This window comes from Antechinus flavipes, chromosome 2 (genome assembly GCF_016432865.1).
Source record: "Antechinus flavipes isolate AdamAnt ecotype Samford, QLD, Australia chromosome 2, AdamAnt_v2, whole genome shotgun sequence".
NCBI classification, from domain to species: domain Eukaryota; kingdom Metazoa; phylum Chordata; class Mammalia; order Dasyuromorphia; family Dasyuridae; genus Antechinus; species Antechinus flavipes.
In genome coordinates, this window is record NC_067399.1 from 62,346,884 (window position 1) to 62,365,172 (window position 18,289).

The window sequence follows — 18,289 nt, forward strand, 5'->3', positions numbered from 1 at the left end:
ATTTGTTCTTTAAAAAATTGAATTCTAAATTCTCTAGCTTCTCCCCCACCCATTGAGAAGGCAAACAATGATTCTATTTAAATATGTGAAGTTGTGTAAACATTTCTATTTCAGCCATGTGGAGGCAATTCATATATTGGAAATGGAAAGTATTTTTCATTATGAATCTTAGAATTGTTTTGGATAAAATGACTAAAGTAGCTAAGTCTTTCTCCATTGATCAATGTTACAATATTGCTGTTATTGTATACAATATTCTCCTGGTTCTGTTTACTTCACTTTGCATAGATTCTTAAGTCTTCCCAGGTTTTTTTGAAACCACCCCCTCTATTATTTCTCAGAACACAAGAGTATTCCATCCCAGTCTTGTGCCATGACTTATTTAGCCATTTCCCAATTAAAGGGAATCCTCTCAGTTCTCAGCCACCACAAAAAGAACTGTAGTCAATCACTCAATGAATGAATGAATGAATGAATGAATGAATATTTGCAAATAGGTCCTTTTTCTTTTTATTTAATCTCTTTGGGATACAAACCTAGTAATGCTATTGCTGGACCAAAGGATATACAAAGTTTTATAGCCTTCTGGGCAGAGCTCCAAATTATTCTTTGGAATTTCTGGAACAATTCACCACTCCACCAAAGTGCATTAATGTCCTGATTTTCCCCACACATCCCCTCCAACATTTGTCATTTCCTTCTTTTATTCTGTTAATCAGTCTGATAGGCATGAAATGGTATCTCAGAGTGGTTTTAATTTACATCTGTCCAATCAATAGTGATTTAGAAAATTTTCCATGTAACTATCGATAGGTTTGATTTCTTCTGAAAATTATCTGTTCATATCCTTTGACCATTTATCAATTGGGAAATGGCTATTATTTTTTTTTTTATAAATTTGGCTCAGTTCCCTATATATTTGAGAAATGAGACTTTTATCAGAGAAATATGTTGTAAACAATGAATAAACATTTAAGTACCTACTATGTGCCAGATACTGTGCTAAGTGCTGAGGATGCAAAAAGAAACAAAAGAGTCTGAAGCCAGTGAATGTTGGTTTTCACTTTGGTTATCTGTCCTTTCGTTTCAAAGGAACCAGAGTGGCAGCTACTTCTTTGTAAACTTGGTAAGGTCAATAAGGCAAGTGGCCAGCAGATTGGAATTGGCAGCCAATTGGTCCAGATTTGAGGTCCCCAGGAGCAAAGATGTACGTACAAGACCCAGCCAAGCAATTCAAGGTTGGTTTTTGCTTTCCTTGTATCCTTAGCCAGTCCTAGCATGTAGTAGGTGTTTAACAAATACTGGTTCTTGGATGATCATTTGTATAAAAGAAGAAAAGCCCTTCCCTTCTGTGGGCCCCAATTTCTCCTCCACCTAATGAGACGTTGGATTTACTCTAGTCTCTTTTTCCAAGTTTAAATGCTCTGATCTTGGGAACTTCCTGGGTCTCACTATTTTCATCCATAAAACCAGAGAGTGGAACTAGGTGGCCTTTGAGGACTCTTCCAGCTCTAACTCAGAGGGTCCGAGGAGCTTTCAGGAGGCAGGAGGTTCCACCTGGCAAAGATGCTCCAGGCTTCGGACGTGAGCCACACCTGTCTTCGGCAGGTATCAGTTTTTTAAAGTTATCTGGGAAAAACTCTCAGGCATCTCAATAGCCCATCATAAAAGCTAATTGGTGGTAATTGGCTAAATGGAACGGGAGATACGCCCCGGCAGGTGTATTGGTCCAAGCTGGTGCGGACGTGCTGACCAGAAGTGACCTTGCTCTAACAGAATTTGGAGGAGAAATGAAACTAAAGGTCATGGTCTTTGATACAACCAGGTCCGTTCGTGTACACCCCGCGTATCCATCGGAAACCCTCGCGCGTGCGCGGCCCTTTAGCGTCCCCTGCTGGCAGACTCGGGAAGCTGAAGGGTGATTGCGTGGAAAAGTGCGGCTGCGCAGGGACGCAAGGGCACACTGCACGGCTGCGCATAAGCTGGGGGAAACCCGGAGCGGGGAGTAATGCGCCTGCGTGGTGGGGGCGGGGCAGCCTGCGGTACCGGCGCGGCGGTGCCTACTCCTCCTCCGGGGCGGGAGTGCAGCAGGCGTGAGGCCGGGCCCAGGCGGGATGATGGCGCAGCCAGAGGCGGGGAAGCTGCCTAAGGAACAGAAGTATGACCGGCAGCTGAGGTGAGCGCCAGGGGGAGGATGAGGCAGGTGCTTCCGCCCAGCCCTGGTCCTTCCTGGGCTCCGGGCTTCCCGGGAGAGCTCCGGGCTCGGGCCGGCCCCGCCTACCCTGGGAGCTGAGCTCCTAGAGGGAGCGGCCTTCTTGCTCAGCGAAGCTGTCTGCCGGTCTGGATCCGCCCTCCTGGGGCCCTGGACTGGGGACAGAGCATTGAATGCCGGTGCAGAGAGAGGCCCCGGAGCATTGAGTGTCAGTGCAGAGAGAGAGAGACCTCGGAGCGTTGAGAGGCGGTGCAGAGAGAGGCTTCGGATCATTGAGGGTCAGAGTAGAGAGAGGCCTCGAGCATCACTGAGGCCTCAGAGCATTGAGTGCCCGTACAGAGAGAGGCCTCAGAGCATCCCTGAGGCTTCAGAGCATTGAGTGCCGATACAGAGAGAGGCCTTGGAGCACTGAGTGTCAGAATAGAGAATGTCACAGCAGAGAGGGGTCTTAAAGCACTGAATGCCAAAACAGAAGTCTGAACTGAGCATGTCCCTAGAACCCAGAATGTCACAGTAAGAAGTGGCTTTTCATTGTAGAATAGCAGAGCAGAGGATCCTTAAGTGTTTCAGATTTGGAAGGGAGTTTGGCAGCCAGAATGGCAAAGCTGGAAGGAGGCCTTCACAGATGGGGAAGTCGGTGCTCCGGGAAGGATTTGGCCTTATGGGACAGGCACTGAGTAGGAAAGTTAGAATTTAAATTTAGCTGCTCTGACTCAGGCTGGCGTTCTGCAGCTTCCACGGCGCCCTCTTGCCCTCCTTTGGGAAAAGGAGATTCCTTAAAATACCTGCTTTTGGTACCCTCTTCTCTCCTCCCGTTCTTCCCCCACCTCTGCCCTGGCGGCCATCCACAGGCATCCAAGTCTTATCTTGGGAGGATGGGGGTGGGGAAGACTCCTTCAGAGCCTCAGCTGGAAAGTGTCTTGGGGATGAGTGCAGTTGCTTGTTAACTGATGAAGAAACTGATGCTCACAGAGGACTTGCTAAGGTTACATGGCCATTAGTAGCATGTGTCACCTTCTGGCCTAAGCTCCAGAAATCAGGGCTCCTAACTCCTGAAGTTTTTCTAGTACCCTTCATTGCTGTACCCCTTCAGCCCTAAAAGTTAAAAATATCCATCTGTTTTGAAATGGCTGTCTTTTCCCCCTTATTTGAAACAGCATTAACCTAGTGCTAATTATAAGCAGTGTCTGGGAGCTGTGACAAATTATTAGCTTCATTAGGTTGCACCTGTGGGTTTTTCCCTTCTACTCCATTGTGCATATATTTCAGTATTATGTGTAAGGTCCTATGCTCTACAGTGTGAAGGGTAGAAAAAATTTTAAAACAGTGTCTCTTGCCTCCAAGAAGCTTAAAAGTGTGGTTTCCAATCCTTCCTCTTTAGTCCCTAAGAGATAAGAGCAAATTAGGCAAATTCCCAGAAATCACACTTTTAATATTAGAATCTGGGCTTTTGCAATACGAGCATAGTGAATGTGATAGAGAAATAGTTTAGCAAATATATATTATGTATAATGAGTTCTGCAAGGAACAAAACTTAAAGAAATACTATCTCATCTCAAGTATTCTCTAAAGATGACTTTAGGAGTTAATATATAAATAATATAACATAATTTCATTGTCATCTCTCTTGATCTTTACTCTTTCTTTCACCTCAGCAAGCTTTACTGTTCACTGGTTTGAAGATAATAGATGCGAACAGTTAGGAATGATTGGAACATTACAACTCCATTGATGCTGATTCTTTCCTTGATAGTAGTGTTCCTTTGGGCTAGATCAAAGTCAGTCAATCAACAAGCATTTATTGAATACCTGCTCTGTGCCAGCTACTACACTAGGCAGTGGAAATACAGAGATAAATGTGAAACAGTCTTATCCTGAAAGAGCTTACATCATAGCAAGAGAAACAGCTTGTAAGCATATAACTAGATACAATAACTACACAAAATATTTAGAAGGGAATTTTTTGGGGGGAGGACTAAAAAGTTCAGGGATTGGGAAGAGCCTCCTATAGGAAGTTTCATTTAAACTGACCTTTGAAGAAAAGTAGGAATTGTGAGAGGCACAGAGGTAAGTAGGTAATTTATTCTAGGATTAGTCAATCATCTGTAAAAAGCATAGAATCTGAACATGGATTATCAAGTGTAAGGAACAGTTAATTGTAGAGTGTGTAAAGGGGAATAACATAACAGTCCTGGGAAGGTATATTGGAACCAGACCTTACATGATAAACAGAAGAATTTTATTTAGCTTTATGGGTAACAGGGAGTCACTGTAGTTCATGAGCAGGCACTAATGTGGGCAGACCTGTTCTTTAGGTGTAATACTTTAGCAGTGTTTGGAAGATAGATTGGAAAAAGGAAAAATTGGAGCCAAAAGAGCAATTAGAAGGCTATTGGAGGAAACTATTTATGATAGAAGGAATATAGTCAAATTCTCCCCCATAACTATTCTACAAAGATTTAGAAAATGCAGCAGACCGACTTGATTGTTAAATCCAAGGAAAAAAAATCCCACAGAGAATTATTGTCTAGCCCAGATCATCATTGGAAGACAAACAGGTCTATGGACACTGTGGAAAGGGCCTAATGAAAAATAGGATGCACAGAGTATTTTAGCACAGGGATTGCCTGCCTGCACATGTACACCAGGGCAAGAACAGGTCCCAGATCAGGCACAGAGGGGGGCCTGACCTTTTGAAGGGGAAGAAACATTTGCCAATTGGCAGCTCTGTTGTTTACTCTCCATCCAATGCTGGGTCACAGATCCAATTTGGACTGAGGAGGGGATTTACACCTAGGGATAGCTGCCCAAGGCAAGGAACAGTCAAAGGCCCTAAGATCTTACTAAGCCAGGAGCAAATACAGAAGCAAGCATCAGCTGTGACCACATCTTTGGCTTAAACACAAAGTTTAAAGTCAAGAAGTAAGACTAGAAGAATGGGCGAACAAAAAAAATCTCAACATAAAAATATATTAAAGTAGCAAGAGCACTTAAGACCCAGACCCAGAAGAGAAAGACCTGAAAATATCTATAAGTGAAGTCTCAGAGAAAAACATAGCTTGGGCTCAAGTTCAACTAGAATTCCTAGAAGAAGTAAAGCAAGAGATTTTAAAAATAGCTAAAAATGATTCTGCAAATGAAATGAGACTACTAGAGGAAAGAATTAGATGAAAAATGAAAGCTATAAACCAAAAAAAAAAAAAAAAAAAAAGAAAGAAAGAAAGAAAGAAGAAATAGCTTGACATGGAGGTAGAAAACCTTACCCAAGCAGCAGATTCCTTGAAAATTAGAAAGAATGATTAAAAGTTAATGGTAATGTGGAACAAAAATGAATATCAAAGCAAAATCAAAAGATGGGAAAAAATAGAAAAACTATAAAGTAGCTTAGATAAAAATCAACTGATGTGGAAAATAGATTAAAGAAAAATAATTTAAGAATCACTGGACTACAAGGTCATGACAAAAAAAAAGTTTATGATTTCCAAAAATCTTACAAGAAAATTGTTCATATTTCTTAGAGCTAGAGGACAAAGTACAAATAGAAGAAATCCTGCTGTCACTTCCTGAAATAAAGCCCCAAATAAAAAGACCTAGGAATATTATAATATAGGGCTTCCAGGTTAAAGAAAAAAAAATGCCATAAGCCACCAGAAAAAAAAAAAAAGAGAGAGAGAAAGAGAAACCTCAGGATCATGCATGTTTCAGCACTTGCCAGTAAACAAAATGAATTTAGAATGTGATATTCCAAAAGGCTAAAGATCTAAGCTTATAACCAAGCTTAACTTATGCAGCAAAATTAAGTATAGACAAATGAAAATCAAAGCAACATTGAATTTCCATCTCATCTGCCCCTCCCAGTTTCACAGAGTAGACAAAGAAAAATAACAAATATTGGAAGGGTTGAGGTAAACTGAATGCTCTGTTGAAAGAGCTGTAATGTGAACCAGCTATTTTGGAAAGCATTTTGGAAAGGTATCCAACAAATTATTAAATTCCGTATTTCTTTTGACACAGTAATACTAGTATTAAGCCAATACCCTCAGAGATCAAACCTAAGGAAAAGAATCCATGTATATAAAAAACATTTAGAATTACCCTTTTTTATAGTATCAGAGATCTGGACTGGGGAGTGACTCAATAAATTATATTATTTGAATGTATTGAAGCAGTATTACACCATAAAAAAATAACAAAAGGGACAGTTTCAGTTATCTGGGAAAAACTGAATTGAAGCAGAGTGAAATGAGAAGAACCAGGAAAACAATTTATACAGTCACAACTTTATAAAGACATCTAGCTTTGAAAAACTTTAGTGTAATGTCCAACTATGATTTCAGAAGACGATGAAATATGCTACCTACTTCTTGACAGAAATGAGGAACCAAGACATATATTTATACATGACTAGTGTTGAAATTTGTTTTGCTTGACCAGTCATATTTCTTGTAAGGGTTTTTGGTTTATTTTTTCCATCTTTTGGGGTTGAGGTAGAGAGAGAAAACAAATACTTGTTAATTGAAAAAATAAATAATATTTTTTAAAAGAAGGCTATTAGAATAATCCAGGTACAAGGTTATAAGGACCTGAATGAGAAGGGTGAAAAGAAAGAGACTTGGTTTGGAGATAAAGATCTAAATGTTATCTGCATAGAAGACATCAGTGAATTATGTAAACTCATGAGGTCACCCATAAAGAGGTTGTAGACAGAATAGAGGACCCAGGACAGAGCCTTTGTGAAGGGGTAGAATATGGATGATGATCTAGCAAAAAAAGCTGAAGAATGGTTATCCAGGTAGTGATATGATGAAAGTATCCAGGAATAGAGGGTGATGAGAAGAGTATTGAGTGCTTCAGAGAGGTCACAAAGGATGAAGATTGAGAGAGAAACATTTAACTTTGGTGACAAACAGTGCATTGATAATTTTAGAGAGAAAAGATTCACTTATTGATGAGGTCAGAAGCTAAATTGTAAGAGATTGAGAGATGAATGAGAGAAGTGGAAGTAATGAATGTGGACAATTTTCTCTAGGAGTTTGGTCAATGGAGGGGAGAGGAGGTAAAATATGATACTTTCAAAGGTTGGTAGGGTGTGTTAAGGGTTTTCTGAGAATAGTGGAGACATGAGTGCACTCATAGGCAACAGAAAAGGAATCAGTAGATGGATGAAATTGAAAATTAGAGAGAAAGAGGTAATACATATTAGAGCAGTCCTGGAGTATAGGAAGGGAAAAATTAAAGAGTGGAAGGGAAAAGTCTTATTAAGAGAAAGAGCTATCTTATTTTTTCAGAGACTAGAGTAAAGAAGGAGTGAACAAAGGATACTCTCAAGGGATTATGAGATATAGAGAAGGGAAGAAGAAGAAACAGAGAATTACCTACAAGATGAGATTCCTCTGGTAAAAGGGTTGAGAGGAGGGAATGGTGTGGTAAGCTTGTCATATCATTTAATTAACAAAATGGTATCTCTATATTTCATCAATGTTCTGTTCTTCCTTTCTTGGGCAGGGGATCATTGACTTGTGATTAGCTTTGATCAGATATGATATATATTTTTTAATATAAATGGATATATCAGGTAATATTCTACATCTCAGCTCCTTTTCTTTTTTTTACTTATTTGTAGTTTGTTATTTGAATGTATTATATATAATTAGAGGAATTATTACTAATCAATGTAGGGAAAAGAATGTATATAGAAAGAAGGTTACATTAAAATCAAAGATACTCTTGCCTTGTTAATGAACAATAAAGTCTATTTCAAAGTTTTCTGTGCCCCTTAAATTCTTTGGGTCTTCTTGTGTGAAACTTTAAATATATTTAAATTTATTTGTTTCTTGTTTTATAGATTATGGGGTGATCATGGACAAGAAGCTTTGGAATCTGCTCATGTTTGCCTAATAAATGCAACAGCCACAGGAACAGAAATTCTGAAAAATCTGGTATTACCAGGTAATGCATATGAATTATACAATTCTGTGAGAATAGTATAAAAATGTATATATGTATATATGTTAACATCTGCATACATATGTATGTATTTAGACACACATATTTGACTTTTCTATTTTCCAAAGGTATTGGCTCATTTACAATTGTTGATGGAAATCAGGTCAGTGGAGAAGATGCTGGAAATAAGTAAGTTGATTTTTTTCCATAAATGCATTCCACAAATTTTCTTGTGAAATTATTTTACTTTCTAAATATCTTGCATATTTCCAATTTTGTATAAAGTATACTCATTTAAATATATGATCCAGTCACATTAAAAATAATATTTTACATTTACTTAATGTTTTACAGTTTATGAATGTTTTCAAATATTTAAAATATATCTTATTTGATTGGACTAAGTGTGAGTGAGTCCTTGTCTATTTTAATTAGTGTCAGCCAGTTTCCTTGGTATAAGAGGAGATTATTGAAAATGGAATCCAGAGTCCTGGTTTGAAATAGTTCTATTATTTCATGTGATAGTGGTCACATAACTATCTTCCCTGTACCTGTATTTTATCATCTATTTAAAATTTTTAAAAAGCCACAGTAATGTTTGTAGTGCCATAAAAGTCTTGTAACAGTGAAACATGGGACATAGAGATAAACCTTGATTCACAAAGGCTATTCCAGTAAAGCATAAGCTCTAGCAGATTCTTCTTAGCTAAAAAGGCTTTGAATACTGGCCTGGTGACAGATTGTTTCTGCTCTTTTTAGGCCAGTCGAGGTCAGTGCAGCAAATTGGCCACTGTGTGATAAATTCTTAGGCTTCAGTTACCTATGAAAAAGAAAACATATAAAATAGGCCCCTGGTCCTGTGTGGCTCTTTCTGCTTTTGCACTGGCAATGGCAAAAGATGGGCATAGTTGCTAAGAAAATAAACATTAATTTAACTGTTGTTACTTTAAGTGTCCAATCTTTGTCCAAATATCAGTGCACATATATATATATATATATTATAGAAGGATCTGAATCACATAATATCATCATTCTTGGTACAAATAAAACCAGAAGACAAAAAGAAGTTGCATCTAACCAGAGCATGTCTTATGGATTCTTCTCTGAGCTGAATGAAGGAATAGATTTAATCTTCTTTCTGCAGGATACAAAAGCATCATGTATGGGTTACTTGATAATTTTGCCTTGTGATTCTTAGAGCACATATGAGTAAAACAAACCAGCATGAAAGTATGACGGTAATTTAGTTGCCAATATCTGAAGCAGGTGAGTAAATGGGAAAACTCTAAAGAATTAAGTCAGGAAGCAGCTAATTACCTGCTCTGTATTCTGCACTGTGCTGGCTGCTGGGAATATAAACACAAATAACCAAATCATTTCTTTTCTTAAGAAGCTTCCATTCTAACAGGGGACACAAGAAATACAGATAGAAATTTATACAGGCTAAACATAAAGGGAATAATTAGAAAGAGTTTGAGATAGTTGCAAAGGAAGACACTAAGAGATGTAGGGATTGGGAAAGGCTTCATATGAAAGGCGTTACTTGAGTTCTTTCTTGAAAGAAGAGAAGGATTCTTTAAGACAAAAGTGTATTTGATAGCTTCTAAACCAAATCATTACTCAACATAATATTCATATTTCTTAAAGAAGATCATCTTTTCTAAAAGTTATCACAAGGAGGCCAAAAGAGCCTGGAAATCACTTCCATTAGTTAACACCTGAAACTAGCCACATTACTACTTTGTCATACAAGCTTGTTTCCAAAACATGGGAGATAATTTATTATGGAGTAGCTTCATAAAATAGTAATGGTGGCCATGGTACTTAAGAAGTTGGGAAGGAGAGCTGGACCTGACGAAAGAAGAGACATATTGGAGACAACAAAATTTCATATCGGAGTTTCTTTTCAAGATAATTCCGAAGAGGAGAGGATCCCAAAAGAATTGGAAAGATTATGATTGATAGTTACCAATCATATGAAGACATCAGTAACTTTTACCCCATATATAACTAGGTAGTAACTTCTTTATCAAATGACATAATATTTATATATTAGCACAGTGCCTAGTATACAATAGGTACTGTAAAAATGCTTATTTTCCCCTTCACCTCCTCCCACCACATGTCTACTTTCTCATCTTTCTAAAATCTTTGAGAAAGGACTATGTATATCTTGAAGGTTTTCTTAAGGAAATTAGGAGACAGAAGCAATCAAACTTTCTCAGGCAATTATCTACCATTTTCACATCCTCACTGATGAGACTAGAAGGGCACTATTTGTCTATTATTTGCTGATTATATAAAAGCACCTGAGTCATTTGGGTAAAATATTTAAAAATTACAGAAATAATTTGAAAGGCTACCTAAGGGCTCTCATAACATATTTACAGCCTACAAAATGGTATGACCCACAGAGATAACTTCAACAGACTGATAAGTTTTAGCATCAAGAAGATTATATATTAACGAGACAGCCATCCAACTTGTTCATCTTTGTCTTGGAGAGGGTGCCCTCTAATAAGTACAGGAATAATAGAGAGATACTTTCTTGACAAAGGGTTTTATAGATGTTCTTGACATAGCGCTAATTGCTTTGGTCCTTTTCATGGTATTCTAAGTGATAGCTGTGATTACTCAGTGGAGTTTGGTTTAGTAATGCAAAAAACCCCACATTGAATAAAGAATAGCTCTTGGCCAGATTGTGACTTACACAAGAGTGTGTCATTCATCAAGTTAGTCTATTTGTAAGATTTCTTAGACAAGGACAGGACAATAGAAAGAAACATTGGATTGTACAGAAAGATTGGACTGTATCACATGGAGGAAATTATCATGTTTTCAGGGATTTCTAGCTGATTCAGTATTCTCCCAGGGATGGTTTATAACTTTTAGTCATGAAACACCATAATCTCAGAAGATTCACAACTGCAGGCAACCCAAAAAACAATAGAAAGATATTGAGTGCTACATGTAAGCATTGGCAGATTATCAACAAGGACTTTCCACAGAGTAGTGCAATGAATGATATATTTGACCCCAAAATAGAAGTAAACTAGTCACATGATTCAGTTCAACAAGAATTTATCTTACTATCCTCAAGACCAATGGTCCTCAAACTTTTATTCTCAGTATCTTTATCCTATTAAAAATGATTGAAGATCTGTCCAAAGTGTTTTTGTTTATGGGGTTTATAATTATAGATATTGATCACATTAAAAATAAAAACTAATTATGAATTTGTAGACTCTCTGAAAGGATTTCAGAGATTGCCAGAATGCTCTGGACCAGACTTTAAGAACCACTGCTCAAGACATTAATGCTAAGCACTGGGTCCAAATACAAAAACAACAATCCCTGCCCTCAACAGTTTACATTCTATTAGAAGAAAAATAATAGGAATACAGGAGGGTAAATATTATATATATCACCTGTGATCAAGATTTTGGACTCATATAAGCTAGAGCCAATTCTACGGGCCACCCTAAGAAGATTATTTTATTTTCTGAGCTTGTTCTTAAGAGGAATTATAAAAAGACCTAGAAAGGTTAACCAGCTTATCCAGGGATCACATAGCTAAAAAGTTGCAGTTTATATTAGAAAAGGTCTTCTCATTCCTAGCCAGATTTTCTACCATGCTATCCCTATGAAATAAATTTTTAAAAAATATCTTTGAATTTTATAAACTTTGAATCATGTATTAATTATTACTACTATTTTCTTGGATATACAACAATCCTAGAAATAAGGAAAAAAACTTTGTACTGAATCTGATAAGTGCTTTGTCTCATAGTGACCATTCTCAAAAAAGGTTTAATTTAAAAATAAACAAAAATTTTTTTTCAAATTTAAAAAAAAGATATCTTTGCATTGGATTTAAAAACATTAGAACTATATAGGAAAAGTCATTCTAAAAAAATTCTCAGTTTTAATTTCTAGTATTTATGAGGAAATCTTTTTCAGAAAATAATAATGGGAATAATCTAGGATAACATGAATATTAATTTTTTTCTAAAAGTTATTAGTCAAAACTAAGCTTATTTAAAAAATATAATAATAAACCCCATGTTTTCTTATCCACAAATAACTCTTTGGTTTGATTTCATGCATGTGGTAAGAGTACTATTGTTACCTTAAATTACTTTATAATGGTCTGATTACTTAGCTTTTGTTCATTTAGGCATGGTATTCCTGAGGACAAGGCTTGCTTCTATTGCTTCACTAGTCACAGACTGTGTGGCCAGGATTTCTCAACCCATTAAAGCCTCTTATAGATTTGTTTTAGTGATCTAGATTGAAATGTGGAAAGATATGAATGAAATGGAAAGAGTTAAATGAAATGGAGAAAAAAACCCCAACATTATACAAAGAAAGGTTTGATTTTCTTATGGAATTTTAGTCCAGAAAATTTTTCGTCCAGAAAATTGCTAAACTCAAATAATTTTATTAAATAATTATTAAATTTTTATTTTTCTGTTGTAAATTAAATTTATTCTGTGGTAAAATTAATATATCTTTGTGGTAAAATAAAGCTTTAATTTTTTCTTGTTCTGTCATCTTTAGTTTTTTTCTTCAAAGAAGCAGTATTGGAAAGGTAAAATCATATTTACTATATGTATTTGAATGTAGTTCTTCCTTGGAAATTCTGAAGAGTTTTATTAGTTTGGGCTGAAAAAAATTGAATCAGATTATTTGTAACATGACGTTTGTAAGAGTATCTGAAAATGGAAACTTTTGCTTAGTTATGAAAAGCTTAAATGTGTAAGTATATATATTTATATACATATAATACATATGTGCATATTTATTTGTTGGGTTTCTACTCTGCCGTTTAAAGTTATATTGTGATCATCAAAAATGTTCAGGGCTCATGTGATGTTTTATTTCATCTTGGTATCTCAGGCACCCAATAAACCCTACCTCCCTGTAGTATTTTGTTTTTTCCTAATTAGATGTAAAGATAGTTCTCTTTATTTTTGTAAGCTTTTGAATTTCAAATTTTTTTCTCCTTCTCTCCCTTCCACCCCTTTCTCACCAAGAGAGAAGCAGTTTGATATAGATTTTATGTATATACAACCATGTTAACCTGTAATAAATTTTCTTTAAGTTTTATTATTATTTTTAATTAAAGGTTAGCCAAAAAGATTTCTGCTTCTATGTTTAAATAAATTTTTTTTCCTCAAAATTTGTTATTCCTTTTTTCCTGCCTGAGTGCTACATGCAGGCTTAAAATTAATCTTTCTTTGATTGCTGGGCCCTTATTCTGGGTCAGTCGTTGTCTACTTCTGTAGATCCAGGAGATTAGACTGAATTGTACTGCCTCACAGCTCACCCTAGCAGTTAGATTTTTTAAAATAAAATAAAATATTAGTTTATTTTTTTATTTGCTATTTTTTAACAAAAATAAAACATCAAAAATATAGATTTAAAAAAATTATTTTGCATTGTATTCTGATTTTTTATAGTAAGGTAGATCTTGAAAAGACTGAAGGAGTCATCCAGTTTTACCTCCCCATTTTACAGATAAGAAAACCTGAGATCCTGAAAAATTTTGACTACTTATGATTACCCAGTGGCTAAGCAGAAACTCAAATTGAGATCTCCTGATTATAAGTTCAGTGTGTATGTTAAGTGACATTTCCTTTTATTTGCAATTTTAAAGTGTCATTTTAAAGAAAATAACTAGAGATATGTGTTCAGTTTTAATAATATCGTGGGGCAAGCTTTGCAATATGTGTAAATTAGTAGTTTTATAATCAGAGTATCCCTAACGTCAATCAATTGCTTTATTTTGAGAAAGAACCGAGCTCAAGCAGCCATGGAACTCTTACAAGAATTAAATAGTGACGTCTCTGGGAGTTTTGTGGAAGAGGTGTGTGTCTTTAACTTATTACTACCTTTTAAAAGCTGATTGTGGAATCATTTTCCAATTTGTTCATCTAGTAACTGATAAAAATTCTAGGATTTGTTGTCTTATATATTAAATAATATGTCTTCAGGGATGTAAGGCAAGAGCAGAAAGGGCTGCAGAGATTAAGGGAGTCCTCAGCTAGGACACAGAAGCATAAAGAGCATTGGAGGTGGGATGGAATCTTAAATTATGTTCTAGTCCCTTAATGGTATTTGTCATTGACCTAATTTCATTTTGGTAATGTTTGCATTATTTATTGTTTTCTAACATTATTTGAAATTTTCTGCCTTACTGAAATATGAATGTCAAATTGTTGGATTTTTTTTCCTGTCCTATTTAGAGTCCAGAAAAACTCCTAGACAATGATCCTTCATTTTTCTGTAGGTTTGATGTGGTGATAGCGACCCATTTGCCAGAAAGGTACATTTTTATACCCACAGTCGCTGGGGCTTTCATTCTGCTCTTAGATTGTTTCGTTTTTCAAGAAAGATTGATGCTATGCACATAATGTATGAATATTACATAATAGCATTTGCTTGAATACCTGAATGAACTACTGATGCTTAAATGCATTGAATGAATGAAAGCATGCATGCTTTTTATAGTAGCACCTATGAACTGGTTGTCCCTGAAAAGACAGGCAAAAGAATAGAATGGGGAAAGGAAGCTTTGGAATATAGGAATAGAACCATAAATATTTATCAGATAGAAACATCAGTTGCAATTATGATTATAGAAAACATTTTATTTAAGCTTAAGTGGTTTATAAATATTTCTTACCATTTAATTTTATTGGGTTTTAATAATGATAGCTCTATTTGAAATATTTTCAAGTAATACTCTAATTGAAAAAGTATGAAATTTTATCCCCTAGAATCCTAAGGATATATATATTTGTTTTGAGTTTTAATCCATATGCAAGTAAACACTTGCATTTCTCTGCAATATTTAATTTCTTTCTCTAAATATATCATTTATATCTTTCCTTTTTATAGTCAGTTAGCAAACATTAAACACCTACTATGTGCCAGGTATTGTGCTAAGTACTGGGGAAACAAAGAAAGGCAGAAAGACAGTTCCTGCCCTCGAGGAGCTTATGTTCTCATTAGGGAGAGAACAAGTAAACAACTATGTGCACTATAGGCTAAAAAGTAAATATTAACCAGAAGGAAGGAGGATTTGGGGAAGGCTTTTTGTAGAAGATGGGATTTTAGCCAGGACTTGAAAGAAAGCCAGAGGCAGAGATGAGCAGGGAGCATCATCTAAGCATAGATGACAGCCAGAAGAAATGCTTAGAACTAAAAGATACACCAGTAAAGAGAGCTTTAAAGTGCTTTATTTTATTGCTATTTCATGTTTGGAATATATTTCTACCTATTTTTTTCTTATTATTTTGATGTATTTTGCTTTCTTTTTCAGTACATTGCTCCACTTAGCAGAAATCCTTTGGAATGCTTGCATTCCTCTTTTGGTCTGTAGAACATATGGGCTGGTTGGTTATATGAGGATCATTATAAAAGAACATCCAGGTAAGATAATTTTAAAAGCAATTTGAATTTATTTGCATGTAAATTGGATATAATTTTAGAAAATGTCCTTCAGTTTTATAAGGGTTAAGTAGTTTATAAATATTTCTTACTGTTTAATTTTACTAGGTTATAATAATGATAGAGATATTTGAAAATGTTTTCAAGCAATATTCTATTTGAAAAAGTATGAAATTTTATACCTTAAAATTCTAAGGATATATATTTGCTATGTCTCCTATAAGTCTTTTTTTTTTTTTTTTTTTTGGTAAGGCAGTTGGGACAAAGTGAAGTACTTGTCCAGGATTACATCAATACAAAGTGTCAAGTGTCTGAGGCTAGATTTGAACTCCTGACTCCAGGGCCAATGCTCTATCGCCCTGTGCCATCCATCTGCTCTCTATATGTCTTAGGGTATCTTTAAGCTAGGACATCTTATTAGATGTCTTATTTATTTTTTGTTTTAGTCACATTGAAGATGATTCTACATCCAGAAGAATTCTTTTAGAGGCATAGTTGTTCAAATTTTATTAAAGTTGGAGGTTTTTATTTACTTTAGTTTTATGATGTGCCAGCACAAATATGACCATAATTATTCTTAACTACCCAAGAGAAAAAAAGATATCCCATATTTTGAGCAGTGAGTTTCATTAATGAAAGAAAAGCATCTGCAAAGGGTTTAAATTGAACTTTCCTGCTGATTCCCTGTGAGGCTTTGGGCAAGTCATTTTTCCTTCTGTGGGCTGAGTTTGTCAGTATCTGTGAAATAAGAGGATTCATTAGATCCTAGGGCAAAGGGAGATGGTGAAAGTCAGGTAGTTTGGCCTTCTTGTTTTACAGGGGATGCACCTGGGGCCCAGAGATAGAAAGAAATGACTTGCCAGGGTCATTCAGGAGGTAATTAGCAGAGCTGGGATTTGAATCTCGATGCTCTCTTGTTCTTGCTGCTCTTGTATTGACCTCTGCAGCATCTTCAACCCTCACCTGCCCGTCATACCTTACATTACCCCAACTGGTGATACGTCTTGTTTGTTTCATAGTGATTGAATCTCATCCAGACAATGCACTGGAAGATCTTCGACTGGATAAGCCCTTTCCTGAGCTTAGAGAGCACATACAGTCCTATGATTTAGATCACATGGAGAAGAAGGTGGGCACTACGTTTGTAATTTGTTTTTATGACAAGAAATCAGCAAGTTTTGGTTTGCTTGTGCAAACTCATCACTATTGAGGGGAGTTTTCACTAATATTGATGATTCCTAGTTCTGTTTATTCTGTTGTAGGACAAACGATTTCAGAAATCAGGCTGTATATGATTTCTTATAGAACCATGTGAATTTAATAAATGTGTACATAACTTTATCATTAAGTTTATTAGCCATGTGAAGTGAAGATACATTTTTTTCCTCTAGACTGAAAATACTGATAGAATGCCAATTCTCTCTCCCCTAACCTGTTTAATAGGTGACCATCTTTTAAAGATTAACTCAGATTCTACCTCTTCCAAGAAGCTCTCTCCCAGACTCTTTGTAGTGTCGAGTCATCTTGTTTCCCTCAGATCTCATAACTTTCTTCTGGTTGGTAATGACCTTTCCTTCCCTCAGACTTCAGACAGGATCTTGTCTTTCTCTCTATATTTATCATGGGTAATTTTGCATTGTTGTCATTTGTATTCATATCTTATTATCATATTAGACTCTAAGCTTTATGAGGATTGGAAATGTAAATTTATCTGAACTTTGTTTCTCCCTTAGAACTCAACACATCGAAGGTGCTTAGTAAATATTTGCTGAATTAAATTGGAATCCTAAGATTTGAGTTCCAACTGAATGGGTTCCTTTGCTTTGTAGCCTCTAGAATCTCACCAGGATCCTGCCTAAACTTCCCTCTTTGCCAAGAAGATAATAGCATCAGGCAATCAAGTCTTGAATTTATTAGATACCTATTTTGTGGCAAGCTAGAGTGTTATAAAGACCCCAGTGCAGCAATTCCTGCCCATGTGGGGCGATAACATACACATGTAAATCTATAAACAATCAATGTAGGGAGGGAAAGAGCAGCTGAGGAGATTGGGAACAACTTCTGGGAGAAGGTAGTGCTTGAGCTGAGTCTTTATTTTTTTTATTATTATTTTTTTAATAGCCTTTTATTTACAGGTTATATATATGGGTAATTTTACAGCATTGACAATTGCCAAACCTCTTGTTCCAATTTTTCTGCAGCTGTTGCTGCAGAGAGATCAAAAAGGATGAAAAAGGCTAAAAACAAAGCCATTAGATTTGGCAGCAGAGTGCATTGGGAATTTTGGAGAGTAATTTCAGTAAATGTGTTGTCAGAAGCTAGATTGAAAAGGGTTAAAAAGTCAGAAGAGAGTGGATGAAGTGAGTAGGGACATTTTTTAGGAATTTGTTTGGGAAAGGGAGAAGAAATGCATGCTGATCACTTGAAGGGATGGTTGTATCAAAAAAGGACTTTAAAAATATATATATTTTATTCCATCCTCCCCTGATTAGTTGTTAAAACAATTTTTTTAACATTAAAAAAAATTGTTTTTAAGTTCCAAATTCTATCCCTGTATTCCTTTGGGATTCCTGTGCCCCTCTCTCTGAGATGGTAAACAATTTGATATAGCTTATATATGTGCAGTTATGTAAAATATTCAAAGGAGGATTTTCTAGGGATGGAGGAGAGATCTAG

General features: G+C 35.9%; 1 protein-coding gene across 1 annotated transcript in view; it reads left to right on the forward strand.

The window, feature by feature from the left end:
• The first annotated feature begins 2,023 nt into the window (after positions 1-2,023).
• The window catches only part of NAE1 (NEDD8 activating enzyme E1 subunit 1), a 41,281-nt gene continuing 25,015 nt past the window's right edge, over positions 2,024-18,289 (forward strand). Inside the window, exons 1-8 of the mRNA XM_051975074.1 lie at positions 2,024-2,176; positions 8,058-8,161; positions 8,287-8,347; positions 12,719-12,749; positions 13,956-14,027; positions 14,407-14,486; positions 15,486-15,595; positions 16,633-16,742. Coding sequence (XP_051831034.1) covers positions 2,115-2,176; positions 8,058-8,161; positions 8,287-8,347; positions 12,719-12,749; positions 13,956-14,027; positions 14,407-14,486; positions 15,486-15,595; positions 16,633-16,742 — 630 coding nt within the window. The 5' untranslated portion in view covers positions 2,024-2,114. The remainder of the gene's footprint in view (positions 2,177-8,057; positions 8,162-8,286; positions 8,348-12,718; positions 12,750-13,955; positions 14,028-14,406; positions 14,487-15,485; positions 15,596-16,632; positions 16,743-18,289) is intronic.